We start from the raw sequence: 17,067 nt of genomic DNA on the forward strand, positions 1-17,067 counted from the left end.
GCAAGAAACAAGGATGAGAATGATCTTAATTTTACTTTCTGCTCATTTTTTTTCTACATTTTCTCTCAAAAACATTTTTTCAATAGCCCGTGTCTACCTTAACTGATGGTGGATGGTCATCAGATGCTTTTTTGCACCATTTTTAGTCCTAATGCAGCCTGATAAAACTATTTCTGCAGGTGTCTAGGGTGAAGCAGCCCCACAGAAACAGCAAACTGTTATGAAGACAAGCAGTCGTACTAGAGCATGGTAGAGAACAGGATGCTGAACAGACGCATTGCAGGCTGTGTCACCTGTGTAAACCTGCATCCTATCATTGCCTGTGTCAGTGGATGCAAGTGTATACTTCAGCAACATTTTCAACATTAACCAGGCTTCCAAATTGCTACAATAAGTTGAAAACCGCATTTGAATTTATGTATTTTGTTAAGAGGGTCCAAATCCTGTCTAGTCCCTCCTTCACACAGAAACTCTTCTATGGATATTACACAAAGAAATACAGAACACTACAGAAAATAGGAAACCTTTGAAGAAAAGCTATGTTGGAGGCTATATTTTCTTACCATAGAACAATTCAGCCGTCAGACATATAGGTCTAAACACTAAACTAGCTTTGGTCTAATTATTCCCACCTACACCAAACAAAATGTTATATTCCAAGAAGATCACAGAAAGCCAGTGCTATGTGAGTAGCCATAGATCCACACAGAAACAGTGATAACTGAGCTGAGAGACATCTGAGATGAGAAAGAAGCTCACTGTACTTGCTCTTAATAGCCACCACAGCACAACACAAGCATGCAAATGTGATCAAATGATCCTTCAAGGAAGAGTAACGTTAGCCAATAAACTAAGCTATGTCAAAAACAGTATGATGACAGTCTGGTCCTCCCCAGACAACCATATTAAACGAGTGAAAGATACACAGAGAAACAGCCAGTCAACTAAACTGAGGGGACAGAAAAAAAGAAGAAGACTGAAGGCATCATTACAAGCCAAGAAAACAGCAAAACTGACTAACAGTACTTGCCAAACAAGCTAACACACGCTTAGCTTAGTATATTGTAAACCTATTTAGCAACACGGCCTAGCAACGCACTTTATTAACTTATTATGAGGTAAATTTTTTTTTACAAGAAGGCTCCTTACCTTTTAGAAGTGTTGACTTCTGGATATTCCTCTTTCCAGGTCAGTAAAATCCAGCTTTCAGGTGAAACCACAGCCATAGTCACATGTTGTTTAGCTTGAATTTGGTGTTGACATCAGCTGAAGCATAATAGTTCCAGTAAGTGTTTGTATTTTTCGCGTGTTTTCCCGTTTATTTTTCTCCTCTTCGTGTTGTTGTTTGGTTTTTGTTGGCGCCCCTAACGTTAAAACATCTTTAATGTTCCGCAAAATTAAACTGAAAGGCCTTTTTCACGACAGACGTTTAGTTTTTTTGGTGTTTTTCAAGCTGGTGTAACTTAGTTACATAAATTACTGCTGCGAGCCATTAAATGTGCGTTATGCTAGTGGGCCAGCATGAAGGTCTGCAATAGGCCTTTTACACAGCAGGCATTTTAAAAATGCACAGGTGCAATTCATAACATTCATGATGGCTGAATCCCATTTAGTTTCTCCAAATTCAAGAACTTGGTGCATGATGGACCGCCAGTATTGCTTGCTTGCTTGGACACTTGAATGGAACTGTGCCATTGTGTTATCAGTTTTAACCCGGACCTTTCCTACTGTGACAATGGAATATGTAAATCCAATGCTGCTATAATTGGCTTAATTAATTACACCTGTGCTTTTCCTGCTATGACGTCAACATATGTGTTTTGAAATGGCCTATGAAGCAAAGCAACCAAGACAGATGTAAAACTAAAGAAATTCAGGTCTTCTTTTGCAGAAGAGATTTTGATCTTAACGAGATTACCTGGTTAAATAAAGGTAAAACCAGATTTAACTCTTTTTTTTAGGGTTTTATAATTTGTTCTATATTATGTTATATGCAGCTTTTGACTGTGGCCCTTGCTTGCCCATGCATAATATCCAAACATTATTATGATAAGTGAAGTTGAAGTTATACTTTTGTTAATCTCAGAAGGGAAATTCATTGTAATTCAACTATTTTTCTGTTTAAGAGCAGTGGGCAACCAAATGGTATCACCTGGGGAACCAATCCAGTTCTGAGGCCAGGGCCAGGATTATCCCCGCAATCTAACAAGCATGTCCTTTGGGGTGGACGGAAGCCAGGAGAAACCTTCACAAACATGGTGAGTAACATTCAGACTCTGCACAAAAAGGTCCTCGCAGGCTTCAAACTCAAACCCCTGTCAGGCAGCGTTAACCATGAACCACTGTGACGCCTAATGTAATTTTGTGAATTTTGTAGCAACTCATGAAAGATTTTAGAAACCGCACCTGCCTGAGCACAGCTGTTATTTTCATTCAGAAGCATTTAACTATATTACTCTAAGAAACGAATATAAATACTTCATAATAATTTTTGGGATTGCCTTCCAGTTTGCATACAATGAATCTTTTCCTCTGAGATGTAATGACAAAAACTTGTTAGCAATGTACATATTGTCATAAAGTCAGCAGCAACTATTACATCAAATTCAAACTGAGTGACAGTGTTGCTGAATAGATATTTCTCATTCAGCAGGGCAAAATAGGCCACGTTTAAAAAGGGTGGCAGGCAAATAAATGAGCATGGAAGTCTATCTACCTGAGATAGAGAGGACCTGCGCTAATGAATAAGAGGGAAATGAGTGAACGAGTGTGTGAGTGAGCGAGACAGCTAGTGTGTGGGTGTTTGAGGTAGCAAGTGTGTGACTGAGCGTGAAAAAGGGAGGGAGAGTGAGCCTCTTCAGAGCTACCTATCAGGGACGGGAGAAGAAGATAGTTAGGCGTGAAGAGTCAAGACCATAGTCAGTAGGCCCTAATTGAGCGCTTCTCCTTCATTCTCGGCTTGCTACTGACACATCACCCCGGGGTTTATTGGGAGAACGCCGGCTTCACGTCACGTTGAAAAGGAGAGCGATGGATGATAAGGGGGGCAGAGGGCGATGCTTGTCTTTTTTCCTTCCCTGGGTTCTTGCCCCCAGCCTTGTGACTTAGGGCTGATATTTCTAGAACTTTTGAAAAACTGAAGTTGCCATCTCAGCTTTTTCTTAAACACTGCAAATAGTCGTAGCCTGAAAGCTAGAGTGGCACACTTGTGACCACAAATCTGCTTGATCAAATACCTGGACATACTGGGAAAATCTGGGCTCCAGAGATGGAGGAATACTGCTCTTGAGGGAGGCAATCTCAAATGATATGAATGTGTAACACCTGAATGGAATCAAGACATATTTACCTGGTCCTTTCCCAGACTGCGATATTTATAGTTTCATCCTTTCTGTCTTGTGGCCATTTTTGTTATTACGAGGGATTAGGTCTAATGCTCATGTCTAAATATTTCTTTGTTAGCTCTTTGCTGGTCAGACCACCGGTGAAGATAAATACAGCCTTTGAGCCTAGTAATGTGGCATGACTTGTTTTAGGTCGCCAAAATAGACTTTATTTTGATTTTCCCATTTGGGTCCATGTAGCACATGTCATCAAAACTTTGAATGAACATCTTCTAAGTTGACCTTTGAATACTCAACTTGGAAGTGAAAAGAAAAGAGAAAAAAGATGCTGAAAGGATCTTGTCTCTTTCATTTATTCAAAATTATTCTGCAAAATAATGGTTGGGAATTAGGGTTGATTTAAATGGCAGTAAATCAGTTGATCATTGAAAAAGTAAAAATTTAACTTTAAGAGGAAATGAGAAGCTGAGAAGTGTGCTCTGTTATAAAAGTGAGAAAAAGGTATAATAAGCAGCACAGCCTCTTAAAGAAAAAAGACAAAAAGTGGCTCTTAATTGACTGAATTGATAATTTTCAATTCAAATTCAAAGAACTTTAATACTGTTCTGTCATTTTGCGCCCATGGAATAAAATCTGTGGAATACAAAAGCTAAATATATCAAAAAAACAGATTTTGTCAGACCATTTGGGCAATGAGAAGCAGGTGGAGTGCAGAGTAAGGTTGAGAGGTGTGCGCACATGCACACTCACACACCCACATACATACACACACACACACACACACACACACACGCACACAAACGGCTTTGTTCCCCCGGGTAGACCATGGAGCCGTCAAAACCACTCTGATTCTGAATTAGCTCTGATTGGCTGTCATTGCAGTGTGTCCCACACAGCTGAGACCACTCAAAACCACATACACACACACACACACATACACACACTCATACACAGTTTTATGGTCTGGGCATCATGTTTCACTAAACTGCTGAGTTCTCTAGGCTGTAACTAGGGCTGTTTTAGAGCTGTGGTTGAGTATAAATGTGCATGTGTGTGTGTCCGTGTGTATGTGTGTTCACATCTGTCTCTATGACTGCAGTGAATGTAGGTACCCCATGTATTCAAATTTTCAAATGGTGGGGGAATAGTTATTATTGTTTTGTTTATTTTTATTTGAAATATTGTCTAAAAGTGTACACTGTAGATATGTTGACATTTTGATATTCAAGGGTACAAAAATCTACAAATACATTCCCTGCTACATACAGTATATATTTTGTGAAAGAATCCCTTGTGTATTTTCCACCACAGATCGGTATTGTTATTCTATTCCTGGCATCCTTGTGGTCTGACTGAAAAGTCCAGTGCTATTTTCAATCATTTCAGTATCAAATGGGCTGAGTGTGACCCATGTGAACATAGTGTGAGAAACTGCTGCTACATGCAGAAATGTACAGTACATGAGTGTATGTATTAACAAAAGCCTGATTAAAACCAGCAGAATGTTCCAGTATTATCTCCAGAGTATATTTGCACTCATATGTTGCCAGAAAGATCAGTTTTACAAACTCTGACAAAGAATAAAGGGAAGTACTTGTTTCAACATTCTTCTATTCATCTATTTAATTAAGAAATTATACAGGTTTTGCATAAATGTCACTCTGATGCCACAAGCATGCATGCTAAGTAAAACGTGGGTCCAAAAAAAGCAGACCCACCCATCTCTAGAGGGAAACACAGTGCCAGAAAAGACTTGTGTGGCTAAATCAGTGGGGTTTTACCAGTCTTGCTAGCTCAGTTTGGGTTGGATGTCCATCCAACAAGCCTACGTCTCTGGTTACAAATGTGTCTCAGTAAGCATCATTCTTGTTCCCAAAACTCGAGTTGGTGGGAGCAGCAAAAATAAGCAAAAGAGAAAGCGGGAGGAGGTGTAAAAAGACGAATTATATTAAAATTTTCAGACCAAAGCTGGATTCCATCTATAGAGGCCTCGGGATCAAGTTTCTATGCTAACAGCAGCCCATTTAATCACAAGTATGTGGTTAAAAACAGAAAGCAGAATTCTCTCAGAAACAGACACTCATATGCACGCACACACAGTCACATGCATAAACACACACATGAACTCACTCGGACATGCATATGTATTTGTGTATATGTTGAGTACAGAATCCTACACATAGAGTCTCTGTGATCTCCGAGAGAGAAAAAACTCTCCAGTACAGTGTATCACTCACTCATTCTTTATTGGTGGTACGTGAGCCCTCTCCAGTGGTGACATACAAGACTGCACTGGTGATATCTAAGAAAACACTTTTCCTTAAATAGTCCTTACTGCACGAGTTGTGTAAGGATAGTTTGGCAATGTAATACACTTGTGCAGTAATAGGACGTTAGGGTGTATCTCTTAGATAAGGCATCTTTAAATTGAATACTTTCTGCAACATTTCCTGCCTCCCATGCATCTCCCATAAACCACTATAAAAAGTCTGAGGCTGAACAAGGACTCATATATTATTCTAGTTATTGAGGGGGTTCAAAAATTCTGCTTTTATGGTTGCTATCCGAGCTCTTTTTGACAGAATTATGATTTAAGCAAACATGTACAGTAACATCTTGGTTGGCACTTCAAGCTATTTTTCAGCCCTGAGAACTCAAGTTGAGCTGAGTGCCAACATCAACATATTAACCATGACCATGAAAACAGAAAGGAATCCCCATGGTGGACATGATGAACCATAGCAAATGGTTTAAACAGACAAATAAGGGACAAAGTAGCATCTCCATCAAAGTCCTGGGAAAATGTTGAGGAATGTGGAATTTGTGCTTATTTTTAGCCATGCTAGTGGCATAGCTCAGGGGATGGCAATGTCGGTCTGTTTGTCAGTCCACCACTTTGGCCCAGACTAAAATATAGTGCCTCAACAACTATCAGATGGATTGCCATGACATTTTGTACACACAATTCTGGTCCCTAGGGGATGAATCCTAGTGACTCTGGTGATCCTCTGACTTTTCCTCTAGCGCCACCATGAGGGTGACATTTGGGGTTGAGAGTGAAATATTTTGAACAACTATTTGATAGATGACTGTGAAATTTGCTACAGATATATACAAGTTCCCAAGAGGTTCTGTTAACAACTTTGGTGAGCCCTGGATTTTCCATCAGCGCCACCAACAGGTCAAAGTTTCTTTCATTGAAATATCTCAACATCTACCTAATGGATTGGCACCAAATTTTGCACAGATTTATGATTCTCAGACAACACACTTTAATGACTTTGATGATTGGTTGACTTTTCTTCTAGCGCCACCATGAGGCACAGTCAACAGGGAAAAAGTTCTGTTTGTCCTTTTGATCAAATATCTATAATAACATGGTGACGTTAGCATTTAGCTCAAAGCACCACTGCGCTTAAGTACAGCCTCACAGAGCCGCTATAACATGGCTGTATGGTCTTGTTAAAAACCCTGCTCCCCCTGCTCCAGTACTTAAAGTGATGGTTTAAATGTAATCAGCTATTGGACAGAGACTGTATGCTAGCATTTAAATGTATTGTAAGCCCCACTTAGTCTCGATTAACCTTAATTTGGGAAGGATGCAATACTTTGGATTGATAAGACTAGCAAGGGTAAAGTTTGGTCCTCTTGGTGGTGAAGACAAAATGCAACATCTTATTTGCTGTGTGGTCAAACAGAAACTAAACTGAAAACGTATTTGTTTTTCTTTTTAATTTTAGTTCCTTCAGCATAAAATTACTCAGTCATAAAACACAGTCTGGCATAGAAGAAATGACCTCACACAGATGACACCAGACTGCCATAGTTTCAGGTCTCTTTCCACCACACAAGCAACCCTTGCAAAATTGGAGACAAGGCTCTTTTAAGAAGCACTTTTTTGAGCAAAGCTTACCCAAGGCACCAATTATAGTTTAAACAACTAGTGTTTTTCATGTCAACTAGGACAACACTTGCATTCAAATGACAGATTGGTTAAAAAATCCAATCCACACTTCAAACCACCTTGGTTCATGAAATGTACAGAGCAGCACAGCCTCTAAAGGCACTCGCAATGATTTCCAACACTTAGAGGCTTGTGCTTTGTTATTAGGGTTGATGTAATTTACAGTTTAAGACACATAAAAATGTTTGTTCTCTGGAGAGAGAGAGTCACACAGTCTCTAAAACCTGATTACTTTGTTTTCAGAAGCTGTTGTTCACTTTGCAACTGTGAACCGAGTGTTTGTCTTGTTACTGTAAAATGACCTACATCCCACTAGAGGTCACTGTTGGTGAGGTTCAACATCAACCTGCTACACATTTGGTTTAAACCAATCATGTAGTGAAGTATAGTATGGGTGTAGTGGGACTCTTGTGGCCTTTCAGCAGTCATGGGTGGTTACCCACTGAACACAGCAAACAGATGTAGGCATTAAACATTTTAAAGCACCAGATTGCTCCTTCCCTGAATGACAGTGTCAACAAAGTCTTTTCAAAAACACATTCAGTATGCTGAGAGCAATATACTTCTTTACATGTCTGTGTATTAACATATGAAAATGAAGCCTATAAACTCATACTTCAGTCATTGGTGCATTTGTTTGTGTGTGTATGTATGATAGCTGACAGACATAAAAAGTCCATAATCTATGCCTCTCTAACCTCACGGCGTGCAGTGCAGCTTTGTGTGTAAAAGTAAAAGTAAAAGTAAAAGATTTCAGCTTAAAGTTCACTTCAGACTAATTTAGTTAATAGTTGATAGCCACTACTGACAGAATGTCTTGGAGAACAGAGATCTCATTGCTGCTTTGGAAAACATCTTTCACCACTTAAAACATACTTTTTTTTTATTTCGATAAGTAAGGAATTAAGCTTCATTTACTCTGACTCTGAGAGGAAGTCATTATCAAAGCAAAGAATTTGACCAGAGCGTTATAGTATTCTTCTGGTCAGCTGCTGCTTGGTTTTGGATAAGTTCTGCTCATTTTCTAACTTTATCTTGAGTCTGTTTATCTTGAAAAAACTGAAACAGTATGAGAATATAAATTATAATTATACGTTAATATAATCATATGATGTGTAGTTGTGTCATCTGATTATGAGGCCAAAGCATCATTGTTAAAAAACAAATGTATTTCTTGCATATTTTCTAAATGTTCTCCCTGCAAATTACATGCTATGAGGGATCCAAATGTACCCAACGAGCTGGAACTAACCATAGGATTAGGGACCATGCAAAGCAGAAAAAATTCCAATGGAAGAACCAGGCAAAATAGATTACTTCTGTCCTTCTGTCTCTGGCACACACATACATGCACTCAAAGTTGAACTTATTAGTTTGTTTTTAATGTGTGTGTGTGACCATATTTTTGCTCAAACTGTCATAACATATTTTCATACAGCCACGACAACCATTTCCTCTCACATTTCCTTCCTTCTCTTAACCACGCTCATAAAACTCTCGCCCACCCAGTTTCACACTACCTACAGCACTTCAATTTATGTTTAATCATTAGTTGACATTTTTATGCTTTGAAATGAACGTTGTGTGTCTTCATCAGTTATGGGTTTGTCACATGACATAAACACTGTCTGCTTTGTTTTCAGTGAGAAGCTTGTGCACTGATGTCACATGCATCTCCACACTGTAGATGCTGTGTCAACTTTATGAACACAGAACACTAGCATTTAATTGAACACTTACAAAATTGAGACAAGATGACTCTTTATAATTCATTTGTACTTTTAATAATATTTTGCATTAAAACTGAATTAAATCTTAACATATTTTGGCAAATCTTGGTTCTGGATTATTTTTGTCAGTTGTATAAAATATATGGATGTACAACAAGAAATTCTCCAGTTCAATATTGTATACAAAAGCTAACTCGTCTGACCCAGCTGTCTGTGGGGGTGGTGGACCTTTCATTCATGCTGAAACTGAAATACTTCCTCCATGTCACAGCACACGCTTTCAGTTGCTAAGTTTGTGAAATCTACCAATCTGCGTATAAAAACCATAAACCTATATGTATAAAAGCTTTTATGATTTATGTGAACTTTGAATATATCCATCACTTAACTGCATAGGCAGATTCGTATGGTTTCATTTTGTACTACAGATTCTTAACACACATTTCAAATATTTGTCTTATTCTGCCTAACCTGCCTCTGATGAACTGGATTATCACAATAATAGACATGAAATACCTACAGTAATATTTGCCAAGTGGAACACCTGAAACACATATTTCCAGTCAAGTTGGGTGTGTTCCATGTAAGTAACACCCTCGCTCTTTGTCTTCATTCACGTAGGACCAGTTTCCTCATTTGTCGATGGCACACCCCTAACTGCCCCAGCGACGAGTTCGTCTGCACATAAATAGGAAGTCAACTGCAGTGTAGGATACTTATCAGTTACATTCCAGAGGAGAAATTTGCTTCAGGCGGAAATAGCCACAGTCTTGTTCCACTTAAAAAGGGACAACCCCTGTCTTTCAAGCAGCAGTCTTTTAAAGGCCCGGTCCTTGTTTCAGCACCTTGATGATATCCCAGATTTGTAGAATCTGGCTGAGGATGTTTTTTTTCAGGGTTGGCAGCGTCTGCTTCTTTCTTTGAAGACTTCTTTAAAGGTTGTAGGTAACTTGCTGTTCTGTTAAGCTCTGTTAAGATCTGTTCAATTCGAGTAGTTAAGAGAATCAGCACCTTCAATCACACACCAGTAGAGGGCCCAGTTTGACAACATACCGGTAAGTATTATTCTTTCTCTACTATTTAAAATAGTAATACTGTATTTTTCAGTGACCATTTTAACCAACAATTAAGTCATTTCGTAGTACAAATCATTGTTTTGATGTTTTTTGTTTTGTTTTGCATACATCAACATCAGTATAAAAGCAATTGTGGATACTGTACAAATTAAAGGAGATAATATGATAGTATTGTAGATAAACTTACACAGTAATACACTGTCAACTTAATCAATGACATCATTCTGAGCCATTTAGGAGGGAACAAATTTTAAAAATCATGATGAATTATTCACAACAGGTGTGAGGCCCAACCTGATCATCTGACATGTACAAGGAAGCTGCTCAAAGAAAATAAAAACCAGTCTGGTTGCTCTTGTGTTTCGACACCTTTGACTTGCAAAGAGAAATGCAGGTATCGGAGCTGGAGGACAGGCGTTGAGTATACAGTACTCAGCTTCAAGGACAGCAAAAATGCTGAAAAAACTCTTTAACTTCCTGGCAATTTTTGCTTTCTTGAGTGTGGCATGTTTTGTTGTACTTTTGTTCTACAGTAAAGATAGCACTTTGGCTTTTCTTTCTAAACCATATCTTAAAGCAAATGGAAATAACACAATTTCCTGGCTGATAAAAGAACGTGTGAAAGAGCTATTGGAAACGAGGACTGAAGGACCAAGCACCAGCCAAGAGACGACACAGTTACCAGACACTACCAAGAAAAGTTTGGTACCCTGCCCTGATACCCCTCCAAATCTTTTGGGTCCTCTCAATGTGGAGTTTAATTACAAACGGACTATGGATGAGGTGAAAAAGGAGGTTGGTGCTCCTCTACAGGAGGGAGGACGTTACAAGCCACCAGACTGTATCTCACGACACAAGGTAGGTGAAAGAATGGAGAGACAAATGGACACATAAATAAATGAAGAGAATAAACAATTAATAGATAACTGGACTTGAAGAAGGGATTAATGTAATTTTGCAGTGGTCATGACATGTGTTTGCTTGGTATAAGGCCAATGATTCTCCAGAATGTAAAACCATTTAGACTATTTCTGCTACTTTAGAACACTGAAAACAGTGTGGAAAAACAGTAACTCTTAGAAACAGCATTTAACTTAGTATTTTTATTCACAGTCCAAATTATATTATTATTTATAATATAAGTATAGCTTATGAAAAGGTTTATTTTATTTCCTTTTGTTTTCTCTCATTGCATGTCCATGCTGGATTCAATCTGCCTTTTTTTTACATGTGAAAACAAAGAGGGTATATACAGTATTTTTACATTTGGTATCTATACAAGTATAGTATAGATGATAAAGTGTGTGCTTACATGAAATGCTTACTGTATTTCAGACGTTTTAATTATTTACTTGTTTGTTTAGGTGGCAATCATCATCCCATTTCGAAATCGGCATGAGCACCTGAAGCACTGGCTTTATTACCTCCATCCTATATTGATACGACAGCAGTTGGACTATGGTGTGTATGTTATCAACCAAGCTGGAGATGGAGTGTTCAACCGAGCTAAACTGATGAACGCAGGCTATGTTGAGGCATTGAAGGAATATGACTATGAGTGCTTTGTCTTCTCGGATGTTGACTTGGTTCCTATTGATGATCGTAACCTCTACAGATGTTTTGACAATCCCAGACACTTGGCTGTGGCTATGGACAAATTTAGCTATAGGCTACCCTATAACACCTACTTTGGAGGGGTTTCTTCATTGTCCAAGAGCCAATACATTAAGATTAATGGCTTCCCAAACTCTTACTGGGGCTGGGGTGGTGAGGATGACGATATCTATAGGCGAGTTATCTTCCGTGGGATGTCCATTTCCAGGCCTGACTTGAGGACGGGAAGGTACAAGATGATCAAACATGTAAGAGACTTGCACAATGAGCCTAATCCAAAGAATCCTGGTAAACTGGGCCAAACCCAGTGGGCCATGGGTAAAGATGGAATTAATTCCCTCAAATACACAGTCAAGGAGATTGTGAAGGATATACTGTACACTTTTATCACTGTGGATATTGAAGCTCCACCAAGCTGAATGAGGATGGAACCTGTGGATTCTGGACTGTTGTTGACTATTGTACAGTATCTGCGGGCCACATTGGTGATTCACTGGTTTTCCAGGCTCAGGACTCAAACAATAGAAGATGGTATTCTTCTTGCTCTACCTTGGGTGATTTTATGTTTATCTTCTTAAAATATCTGTGAATGCAGTCTGTCAAATTTCTTGTAATTGACCTGGGGCAGGTGTGGGTCTTGGTGTAGGGTTACGTTTGTAATCCTGCATGTATATATGTTGTGTCTCAGTGAACATATGTAATAGTATATCATTATTTGCATATTTGATACGTTTTTATGCATACTTGACAATATAGTGAATGTAAATATTTTGAATATGAAGTACAGGATAGTGCTTTGGCACAATCCTCAAATAACAATCATTATTCAGTCTGCTGTGCAAGAATATGAAGCCTGTTCTCATTCCCAGGGCATCAAATACTGACGCTGGGGTGTTGGTATTTGAAGACCTGGGATGAGAACATTTAAGAACATGTGCTGGTGTGGACAGGAGGACATAGGTTTATATGTTAAAGACGTCACAGAAGAGACATTCTGGGGATGGTTGCACCATGCTAGAAGATATTTGTGTATTGCAGGGGCAAATACCACTCAAAGTGGATGAAACACTGACGTCAGACTAGACAGGAGTGTCTGGATGGACAATGAAGTGGTTAAGGGGTTTTATATTTTGTTAGATCTAATCAGGTCCTGATTTAACTTAATTTATTGTATTGAGAAATTTATCTTTACAGTGCAATGCAACACCAGCTTTTATTTTTTGTGCTTTACATTACATTACTGTAGGTGTTCACTGTGAATGAAGGATAAATAGTACATAAGTAATGTGTGTACTGACAGTGAGAATGTGTACTGACTTTTTGAAACCTGTTGTTTGCTTGCAGTCTTTTTATAGATACTGTTTTGTTACAGAAACACAGTTTCAGTGGACTGTTATTTTGACTTTTGACTGTCTTGGGTTTAGAATGATAAAGGGAAAATTAGTTTTGGTGGCAGTGATGCACTGGTTGAAGTATCCTTTTCTTTTTGAATGTATTTTTTTACTTTACAGGTGTATAATACTTTATTTTATTGTATTTATAGCCTTTTCTAATAAAGTAGTGTTCCACACAATCCAAATTAAAATGATGATTGTCCTTTTTGGGTGAACATCTACTATGGTTTGGTGTTGAGCTTACCCTTGAACGAAGAAATTAAACTAAGCACATTGTATGTGTATGAGTAATGAACTACTTCAAGTTGTATGTTTGCTCAGTGGATTTGTGCTTTGTGTGCAAAAATGCCCGAGCAAGTCAGATAAAGGCAGGAAGTATAAATGCAGATTTAAAGGGTGAGTTCACAGTTTTTCAAGTCTGTCTTAGCCAGGTGCCCACATGAATTATGAAAGAGGTTTTCCTTGCTGTAATAATTCCACCAGCTAATACTGGCCATTAAAAGATCCCTTTCAAACAGGCTTTCAATGGAAGTGATGGGGGCCAAAATCCACACTCTTCATTTTGACCAAAAATGTACTTAAAAGATTATCTAAAGCTATTATGATGTGTCAGCAGTCCAAGCTAGTTAAATCAGGTGGATATCTTCCAACATTATTTTCTTTTTAGAATAAAATTCCCTCTTTTTATTTCCCCAGACAGAGTTTCGCTGTTGAGCTGCAGTGGAAGAATATTAACTAAAATTGGGAATTTAGCACTAAAAAGACTGTAACTTTGAAAGATATTCACTTTATTTGACAAACTGAGGTTGCTGAACATTCATATTAGCTACGGATAAACTTTTAATATATTTTTGCCATGTTTTTAGAGGAGCCCAAAGTAATTCCATCTTACTTTATAATCAAGGGAAGCTGAGTCTTGTATTTGTTCTTACTGAGGCAAAACTTTGGGTGAAATGTTGAAGATTAGTTAATTTTTCCAATAATTCCTGCTTTGTAGACTACTTCATTTTAAAAATATGTTTCTTGTTCCTTCACTCTGATAGAATGCAGAATAATGTACAGTATGTGCAGAGTTTGACACTACAAGGCTGTTTTCACATTCAACTGCTGAAAATGGAAATTTTCTCTGTGCTCATTGAAAATAGGAGTGTAAGGGGTGGTCCTGTGAGCATGATTTGTGACATCACAACTCATTTGGGAGCCAATTCTTGTCCAATATTCAACTTACACATGTGTGATGTGGACACTTGAAGCCTCCAGTACACTGAGAATGGACTTTACAGTGAAGTAGGAGACATCTTGTGTCCAGCAGTAAAAATTCTGAAATGAAATTTATCTGAAATTTAAAGATTCTGTAATCTGTAATGAGGGAGCAGGAGTAGATGCCATTTTAAGGATTTTAAAGTTGTAACAATAATAATAATATAATAATAATACTTTTTTCATCAATAATAACATGTGTCTAACCATATATACTCTATTTTAGTAAATAAGTAGTAGTAGTGAAAGTAAAACTATTATATCATATTATCTTACTGGTTTTGTTTCTTCCCCTATGCAGGGTACTTTTCTGGTAGCAGGTACAGTTGAAAGCCTCGGGGGTCAGAGAAATACAACCTGACAGGCCAGTCAAGCAGAAGATGCTTTAGAAAGTCTGTTCTATAGTCCTCTGCTCAGAATACACACCACATACTAACACAACCATGCATATACGGTGTATCCCCCCAGCCTGCCCAACCTCCTAATGAATTTTTCAGCATTGTTGCTCCAGTAAATGAGAGGCAACATAAGACACGACACAAGACACTGTGCAGGGGGGATCCACTGATATTGATGTTGAGTTCATGTCATTAAACCAGTTTTTACCAGGTATTCACAGTCAGGTGTTCAACAAGAGAGTTAATGTTGGAATTCAAGTTACATTATTATTATTGGTATTTCACAAAACTACCAGTTGTACTCTGCCAATTGTCCTTGGACAATACACAAACACATTTGATCACAAATTCACTTAAAATGTTGATGCAATATCGAGTAGTAATTTCAAACCATTGTACTGTGTATCATATTAATTCATCCTCTGACCTTAGATTCTAAAGGGAAATTTCACTCATTACTCACCTTGTGATTCATAATTCAATTCATATTTATGTTGCAACACAGGCTACAATTCAGTTTGGAGCTTAATTACATATCTTGACTCCTGTCAGTTTATCATTTCAAAGTCAGAATTTGTCACTGTGGAGGGAAACATGCTTGGTGTGTTTTTGACAGCCATGTTACTTTTAACATTTGTGAGAGATACAAGTGGTCTAGTTCCTCATCCTGTCAGACTATAGTCTTAACCATATTTACCTGATTTGCTGCTTGGTTCCAGTTTCACTCAGCGTCATAGTGAACTGCATGCTTTCATCTACATGGAGTAACAAACAGTTGCAGCCATTCATAGAGTCAAAAGCTTGTGTGTTGATGAATTATTGACAAGTGGGAGTATTACACAACATTGCCCTGAGAGGAACTGTGGCATCAAATACAAGAGGGTGAGAAGTAAGGGAAGGCAAATGCACAGCACAGGGAATAAAAAAATGGTGGTGGTAGTTGTAGTGGCGGGGGCTTCCCCGGAGGTTGCAGAAACGAAAGCCAGCAGTGCAGAGTGAAACCTTTACATGAGGAATTGGTGTGTTTAGAGGATGTGTGCTAAAGGTTGACGCATTGTTTCGAGAATGAAATCTTTATCACTGCTTTTCTACTTTTCTCAATGATCCCATTGATGGTTTATTAAGGGATGACAAGACAAGAGGGATTGTGTGTACAGTCTATTTGCATATGCACATCAACATGTAGGGTTGTGTGTTGTATGTATATTTGTATTTGTAAATGTTTGAATGCACCAGTTCAACTCTAATCACGTCTCTCACACACTGTGTCAGCAACCACCACAAGCACACCACCCCCCAGCCAACACCCCCCCCAAACACTCTCCCATCCTCCATCCTGCCCAGCCCCCTCTTTTCATTGGTTGACCTAGTGGAGTTACTATGGGAACGACTGTAGAGAGGCTGCCATGCAAAATGTGGGGTACAGCTTTTGAATGGTGCTTAAGTCTCCCATAATTCACACGCGCACACACACACACACACACACACACACACACACCTGTTCATCAGGGCAATGAAACCCTACCTATCATCAAGATATATTTTTTAGAAATATCAGGATGGTCTTCAATATATATTTTTCCGTGCTAGCATTTTGCTCCACTTAGCATCTATAATTTAATCAGTCTTTTAATAGAGGGTTTCTTTAATTGGTCTTTCTGAAAAGCTAAAATGTTTTCCTGTGGTTTTCTGTTTATATTCGAAGCTGTATAGTAAAAAATAAACACATCCTCCTTTTAACCAATATATAATAATGCTATACCATGACTGTAACCTATTGGAATGCTGTCATACTCTCATACACAGTGTAGGTTTTTGTAAGCATCGTTAAAATTATAATAGTTTTACTATATCACTATAAATCAGCAGTAGATACTGATTTAGCATGGACAGGAAATCTCAGTATCATGTTTGAGCTCTTCAGAGAGACTGCTGAAAGAAATCCACTAGTCAGAAACCAGTAACAACACTATGATAATTGATCATGCACACTGTATGTATAAGCACTCATACGCATGCCACATGCTTATATTAAAGCAAGGCTATGTAACTTTTGAAAGAAGAAATAGCACATTTGTCTTAAAAAATCAAAAGCTGAACATATAAGCATTAAAAAGAAAGATCTAAGTCAGACCATTAGGGGTTTTGCCACCACAGCCTTTCTTGGTCTGATATTACCAGTAGCTTATGGCAGCTAACCTAAACCTAAGATAGAATCTGTTGTGTAATTGACACTACTGAGTGACTTCACTGATTTAATGACTCTTCTTTTCTAGCGCTGCAGTTA

At 38.3% G+C, this 17,067-nt stretch overlaps 1 protein-coding gene and 1 long non-coding RNA gene across 3 annotated transcripts in view; both read left to right on the forward strand.

Annotated features, from left to right (window-relative positions):
- Positions 1-437: 437 nt before the first annotated feature.
- LOC137173364 (uncharacterized) overlaps positions 438-17,067 on the forward strand; it is a 28,648-nt gene continuing 12,018 nt past the window's right edge. The window contains exons 1-2 of one of the 2 annotated variants that reach the window (XR_010925169.1): positions 438-1,932; positions 2,127-2,258. This is a non-coding gene — a long non-coding RNA (uncharacterized lncRNA). The remainder of the gene's footprint in view (positions 1,933-2,126; positions 2,259-17,067) is intronic. The other variant, XR_010925168.1, reaches the window with a different exon arrangement.
- On the forward strand, positions 9,698-12,625 carry LOC137173363 (beta-1,4-galactosyltransferase 1-like). The gene is made up of 3 exons (XM_067578165.1): positions 9,698-10,093; positions 10,395-10,972; positions 11,479-12,625. The coding sequence occupies exons 2-3, from the start codon at positions 10,568-10,570 to the stop codon at positions 12,145-12,147; spliced, it is 1,074 nt and encodes a 357-aa protein (XP_067434266.1). The 5' UTR covers positions 9,698-10,093; positions 10,395-10,567; the 3' UTR covers positions 12,148-12,625.

This window comes from Thunnus thynnus, chromosome 21 (genome assembly GCF_963924715.1).
Source record: "Thunnus thynnus chromosome 21, fThuThy2.1, whole genome shotgun sequence".
In the NCBI taxonomy this organism is placed as follows: domain Eukaryota; kingdom Metazoa; phylum Chordata; class Actinopteri; order Scombriformes; family Scombridae; genus Thunnus; species Thunnus thynnus.

Coding starts and splice junctions, on each gene's coding strand:
- LOC137173363 (XM_067578165.1), top strand. CDS start 10,568: ATGCTGAAAAAACTCTTTAACTTCCTGGCAATTTTTGCTTTCTTGAGT. Junction 10,973..11,478: donor ACTGTATCTCACGACACAAG/GTAGGTGAAAGA, acceptor TTGTTTGTTTAG/GTGGCAATCATCATCCCATT.